The sequence below is a fragment of the Calliphora vicina genome, chromosome 3, assembly GCF_958450345.1.
Source record: "Calliphora vicina chromosome 3, idCalVici1.1, whole genome shotgun sequence".
Taxonomy (NCBI): Eukaryota; Metazoa; Arthropoda; class Insecta; order Diptera; family Calliphoridae; genus Calliphora; species Calliphora vicina.
The window spans coordinates 57,128,636-57,135,871 of NC_088782.1; the positions used below are offsets into that span (position 1 = coordinate 57,128,636).

The 7,236-nt window shown below is 38.5% G+C and overlaps 1 protein-coding gene across 1 annotated transcript; it reads right to left on the reverse strand.

Moving 5' to 3' along the window:
• Positions 1 to 271: 271 nt before the first annotated feature.
• LOC135955477 (uncharacterized) lies at positions 272 to 5,974 on the reverse strand. The gene has a single exon (XM_065505826.1). It carries the CDS (start codon positions 5,972 to 5,974, stop codon positions 272 to 274), a length of 5,703 nt encoding a protein of 1,900 aa, XP_065361898.1.
• Positions 5,975 to 7,236: the final 1,262 nt, after the last annotated feature.

Below are 7,236 nucleotides of genomic sequence, written 5' to 3' on the forward strand. Positions count from 1 at the left end.
TTTGCGTTGAACAAAATGCTTTATAAAAGTATTTATGTTTATTTCTAAAAAAAAGGTTAAAGTTAATTTAATATTATGTTATAGAGACAAACAGCTTACCGCAGTTTTGCAACCGTCTTTGGCAAGGTTCAATTCAATTTAAATCTGATGTTCTTACTTATGACATACGAAACATAGAATATGAGCGAAAGAAGAATGCAAAAGGCGGCACAAATAAATTGACAAATGACATTCATTATGAATTGCTAACTGCAATATACAAAAAGTCAGACTATGAAATACATTCAGGGTCATTCTGGAACACTCCCGCCCCCGTGGAGCTATCAGCTTCACCACTTTCTACGTCCAGAACGGCTAGCTTGGACACAGCGCGCTGCAACTTACCGGTGGAAGTCTTCACATCGACTCTTCGTGCCACACCATCGGGACCAGCATAAACACATGTGACCAAACCTTTCCGCCATTGACTTCTTGGAACATTCGGATCGCAGATGAACACCAAGTCTCCTACTTTGATTGGAACAGTACGTTCACACCATTTCACTCTCCTAGTCAGCGTTGGCAAATACTCATTAACCCACTTCTTCCAGAATCTATCCCTCAAACACCTTGAAACTCGCCATTGTTTTTTAAGAGTGAAGGGTTTTATATCAGGTGATTCAACAGATGGTGTATTGGCAACATTTCCACTGCCAATTAAAAAGTGGTTAGGGGTAAGCGGCTCCTCTTCATGTGGGCTAATAGGCAAATGTGTTAATGGCCGCGAATTAACGACGTTTTCAGCCTCAATTAGTAATGAGTGTAATACATGTTCTTTGGGAGAAATCTGCTTCAATGTATGTCGTAATACCTTCTTCACGCACTGTACCATCCTTTCCCAAATACCACCTTCAGATGGATTAACAGGACAGTTGAAAATCCATTCGATGCCTTTCATTGACATTTCGTTTTGGATTCTCTTAGCATCGAAAACTTCACTAAATCGTCTGGCCTCTTCGTTGGCACCAATAAAGTTTTTGCCGTTATCAGAACGGATTCTGGCGGGTATTCCCCTACGATTTATAAAGTTCCTTATGACAATTATGCACGAGTCCGTTGACAAATCGTAGGCTAATTCTAAATGAATTGCCCGAAGCGTGAGGCACGTAAAGAGCGCCACCCACCTCTTTTCTGTCCTTCTTCCAATTGACACATTTATAGGACCAAAGTAGTCTAGTCCAGTATATTTGAAAGGCTCAATATTTGGCTCCAGGCGATCAAATGGAAGTGGTCCCATAATTGGAGCTTGAGGGTTGGCATTTTTAATCTTGCATTGTTGACAATTAGATACGATCGTTTTTAGTAAGCTTCTTAATTGAGGTATCCAAAATTTTTTGCGTACTTCACAAATCGTCGCTTCATGATTTTGATGCATCATCTGACAATGATAATGCATGACAACAAGTTTTGTAAAATTATGAATTTTGGGAAGAATTATTGGCCGCCTTGAACTGTAGGGCAAGTAACTAGCAGCATCTATTCTTCCATACACCCTTAACAGTCCATCATCATCAACATACGGCATCAGGTTATACAAATGACAGGTTTTTGGTATAGATAGTTTATTTTTAATCAATTTAAGTTCATCTGGAAAGGCTTCCCTTTGGACTAGCTGGCATAGTAATTTTTCAGAATATTCTACTTCACGGGAGGTGAGACCATGTTTTTGTAAAACGTTATACTCTTTTCGGCAATGATTTATAAATCTTAGTACCCATGCGAAACTTCTTTTTAGACGACAAAGAGATGAAAATCTATTAAAATCAACCATATTATCATTTATAATTATTAATGACATCTTTTGGGAAATTTCTTCTTCATCTACTTCTTTTGAAATTTCAATCTCGCCTTTTGTCCAGTCTTCTTCAGGCAATTTCAGGAAGGCTGGTCCATTTAACCAACGAGAAGAAGAGGAAAAATCCACATTGTTTGATGATCTCGTGGCTTCATCTGCTACATTGTCTTTTGTTGATACCCATCTCCAATTTTCAACATCTGTAGAAGCAAGAATTTCTGCTACACGGTGTGCGACATATGGTTTATATCTTCTGTGATTACTAGCAATCCATTTTAGCACAGTTTTAGAGTCACTCCATAATACACATTTGTCTGGAACAAGGCTGTGCTCACTTAAAATGTTCTGCTTCAAACGTGTACCGAGAACTGCTGCCTGCAATTCTAGCCGGGGTATAGTAACTCTCTTCAAAGGACTACATTTTGTTTTTGAAATTATAAAACTAGTGCAAATGTCACCATCACCAATATATCTCCAATAGGCAATTGCAGCAAATGCTTCTTCACTGGCGTCTACGAAAATATGAAGTTGTAGAGATGTTGGCTTCCCAAACGAAAAATAAAAACGGCGAACTCTAAAATTGGCAATATTGTTCATTTGACTCCTCCAACGTTTCCAGGAACTATTTAAAGCATTGGGTATTGGTTCGTCCCAAAGACAATTACTCTTCCAAATTTGTCGTAATAGTAGCTTCCCACCCACTGTAAAATGACTCAAGTAACCAAGAGGATCGAATGTTGACATTATAATGCTTAAAACTTCTCTTTTAGTTGGGCTACGTTGGCCAGACATGACAAGTTTGTCAACTCGATGAAATTTTAAATTAAACATGAAATTGTCACTAGAAGGCTCCCAAAACAAACCCAGTACCCTTTCTGTACCATCATTGGCAGGAATTTGTTTTGATATTAAACTACCATCCAGGGTTGTAATGACCTCGTCGGAATTTGAGATAAAGCCCCTTAGTTCGAATCCACCATTTTTGTGAATTTCTCTCACTTGTTTTGAAATACTTACAGCTTCTTCTACACTGTCAAAGCTGTCAACGAAATCATCCATGTAATGGTGATCGCATATAGCTTCAATGGCTCGAGGATGGAAAGCGCGATGATCTCGTGCATTGGTTTTCATGACATATAATGCCGAGGATGGTGAACAGGCGGCTCCGAAAGTCATAACTACCATTTCGTATTCATACGGTGGATTTGCTGTATTTCCATCCCTCCAAAGAAATCTTTGTGAGATTCTATCACATGGCTGCACTAAAATTTGGTGAAACATTTCGCGAATATCGGCACCAACAGCAATTTGACCGCGGCGAAAATTATAAAGCGTAGACGGCAAAGACGCAATATCTTGGGGTCCTTTCAGCAATTGTGAATTCAAAGAAATGTCCTGTACACTGGCGGCGGCATCGAAAACTAACCTCAATTTGTTCGGTTTATTGGGATTGGTTACCCCAAAATGTGGCAAATACCATTTTCTGAAACTGGTCACTTTGATGTCATCTGAAGATAGCTTACGTACGTATCCTTTATCAATATATCCTTGCATGACTTCTTTGTACGCTTTGGAGAAGACTGGATCACGCTTCATTTTCTTTTCTATACCTTCTAAGCGCTTAAGTGCCATAGAATAACTGTTTGGAAAGCTCACTTCATCATATTTCCATAATAAACCTGTCTGGAATCGATCACCAACTTTTCTTGTAGACTCATTCAAAATCCGCTTGGCTCTGACATCTTCATCAGATTCCACAATAGGAGCTGCCCTTACACCCATATTTTCAACGTTAAAATAATCGGTCACTATTTGATGAAGGTCGACGTCTCTTTTGACATTTACAAAAAGGCACGATTGTTGTATAGGTGATAGTCTATGACAAGGACCAAACACCACCCAGCCCAATTCAGTGTTACAGGCAAATGGACCTGTCATGTTGTTGTTATTGGTGATAGATGGCAACCCTAAAAATGCATGATCTAAACCGATTAATAATTTTGGCACTACGTTGGTGTAGGGTTTAACCGGTAAATGAGGTGAACCTTTAAATACCTTTTCAATTTCTTCGTGCGTTAGGCTTTGCATGGGCAAGTTTAAATTAGAAACAGCATACACATCTTTAAGTAGGTGGCAACTCTTCCTATTGCTCCCACTTATCTTAACGTTGAACGATATAGCTGGTTCACAGGCTGATCTTCCACCGAACCATTGGATATTTAGAGGGCAATTTTTTCCATGGACGCCAATTTTATCTGCCACTTCTCTGTCTAGCATTGTAATGGATGAGCCATCATCAAACAGGGCATATATATCCATATGACAATTTTTACCATACAATGTTACAGGTAAAACTCTAAATAACAATTTGTTGTTACTTTTAGCAGAACAGCTGAGGACATTTTCTTGAGGTTGGTTGGTAGGGCATGGCAATGTAGAAGATGGATCACAAGGTGTGTTCTCATGAAGTAGTTTGTTATGCTTGCGTTGACATCCATTATTCGAGCATGTTTTCTTACGGCGGCATTCTCGGGTGGTATGACCAACGTTCAAACATGAAAAACACGCTCGAATCCTTTTTACTTCCTTCCATCGATCCTGTGTATTCATATTTAAAAAACGATCACAATCATAAATTTTATGAGGATTTTGACATATAGGACATTTTGGTTGGTTTGCCGTGGTGGTATGTAGTAAGACTCGGCGTTTCTGATCTTTTTGGTCAACTTCCTGAACACTGCATATTAAGTTGGCCACATCACTAAGCCAGTTACTAAAATCAATAATAGTAGGGTATGGTTGAATACTTGCAGCTGTTCTGGCCCAATCCAATTTTTTGCTCATGGGCAGTTTCGCTATCAACTCTTCCAATAAAGTCGGATTAGCTATATGCTGTTGACCATTCACTGATTGTAAAAAAACTGCTAAATTTTTAACTTTAGTGGAAAACGGAACCAGCTTTACTAAATTATTTTCTGAAACTTGCGGCAAATCCCTTACTTGACGTAGCTGACTATGGATGAGCTGCTCAGGGCGGCCGAACCGAAATTTAAGTTGCTCTATGACGGCATCAACGTTGTCAGGATGAATCAACAAAGATTTAATTACTTCTCGCGCATTTCCCTTTAGGCATTTTTGTAGACGTTGATTATTTTCTAAATTCGTATAACCATACGCTGCAGTCGACTGAGTGAACGCTGTGTAGAATAAGGGCCAGTCTTCTGGATCGCCGCAAAAGTCTGGCAAATCTTGAGTTTTCCTTGGCATGATGGTTGAATTCGGGATTGTGTTTGCAGTAGAGGGCTGTTGACTTAATTCCCAAAATGGCGGTATCGGATTGTTTGTGGCGGGCGACACATACATGTGATTAAATGCAGGTGCAGCTTGCGTCGGCGTATTGGTTCTGTTTGTAATAGTAGGCGCTGTTTGCATCGAAGGCATGTTTGTGTTTGTATCACAAAATGACGGCAGAACCAACGAATCGTTTGATGTCTGTGCTGCTTGCGTCGGCAGTGCAGCGATGCTGCTGGACATCGAAGCAGTTTGCATACAAGACATGGCGGCTGTGTAAGTTGTCGATGTATTCGTTGGTTGACTTATATAATGCAATGCGAATGTTGTTGGTGGCGGTTGGTCAATGGCGGAAATTGTTGATTGCGAAGCACTAACATGTTTGAGGTTATGGTCACTTACCTGGTCTTTTCTTTGGATAGCTGACTGTAGTTCTTGGCACTGGCGATTACTGTCAGAAAGCTTCACCTGAGCATCCGAAAGTTGACGCTGTAACATGGCAATGTGTTTTTGCATTTCTAGCACGCTGGTAGATGATGTCTTCGGTAGCGTCTGAACTGGTGTGCTGACTTTGGAATGGCTTGCTGGTGGTTTTGACACGGACTGTGTCTGTTGAGCACCTTTGGCATTGGCAGATGTAGCAGTTTTACTATCATCGGTAGATGCTGGCTGCATCTGGACGGGTGGTGTTGAAGTCACGTTTTTAATTTTAACGGCATCTCTTGCTTGTGTAGTTGTTTGTGTGCCGCTGGCTGCGGATGACACTGGCTGTGTACCATCAGAAGGTTCAGATGTTACGCTATCACCTTTCAAACGAGGGCTCCGGCGCAGTGGAGAGTGTTGTAACATCTTTGAATTTTATTAAATATTCCAATTGTTCTGGCTTGAAATACAAACACCACGGCGACAAGCAAGTGCAGTTATTTTGTACACACAAATATACAAAAAACTGCGAAATAAAAATGTTGAACTCGTAAATAAAAGACGGGTTTTGCGTTGAACAAAATGCTTTATAAAAGTATTTATGTTTATTTCTAAAAAAAAGGTTAAAGTTAATTTAATATTATGTTATAGAGACAAACAGCTTACCGCAGTTTTGCAACCGTCTTTGGCAAGGTTCAATTCAATTTAAATCTGATGTTCTTACTTATGACATACGAAACATAGAATATGAGCGAAAGAAGAATGCAAAAGGCGGCACAAATAAATTGACAAATGACATTCATTATGAATTGCTAACTGCAATATACAAAAAGTCAGACTATGAAATACATTCAGGGTCATTCTGGAACAACTGTAATGTTCGACTTGAATTCAAGTTTCCTTTTCACTGGAGAATGCTATTGAAATCAAGTGTAATACAACTGTATTTCAACCCTTGAAGTTTGAATGTATGACTGGAATTCAACTTGTTTTACACTTGAATTCCAGCTAAAATGCTTATTGGGTTGTATGTGAGAAGAGAGAGAAGTTGTTGTTGTAGAAAAATTGAGAGGCTTCCCTTCTTGTTATTCTTTGTTCAGTATTTTTGATGAATTTTAATTTTAATGAATTCATAATAAATTAAAATTGGATCTCCAGGTTTCGAAAATGATTTTAATATTCGCTCCAGAGCGTATTTTCTACACTCAACAACCAATAATATTCCCCACGAAATAACTCTCGTCAATTGTGGATCTGTTACAACAATAGATGGATCAACATGATCTCGCGCTCTTGATAGTTAATATACAACATTTATTCTAATGAGCGTTAAAATGGAATCAGATATGTGATGGAAATCGATTTTGAAAATTAATCGATTATACTATTTCTTAAATTTTTATCACATTTGTTCACATATCTACTATCAGCTGGTATCAGAGCTTCAAATTAATTAATTAAATTTTAGCTTAATTCACTAAAATCATAATTCGCAATTCATTCCATAAAATCATTCCGAAAATCTAATTATTTTACTTAATTCAAAGTTTTTATTTAAAAATAATTCACTCAATGTTGAATTAATTCATAATGGAATTAATCACAACAGAATTTATTCAACCGTTGCACAGTGGGGCAGAATCGAAATTTTTTGGAAATAAATCTAGCATTTCTAAACGGCTGGTCCG

Excerpts from the sequence above, each read along its gene's own strand:
- LOC135955477 (XM_065505826.1), bottom strand. The coding sequence starts at position 5,974 with ATGTTACAACACTCTCCACTGCGCCGGAGCCCTCGTTTGAAAGGTGAT.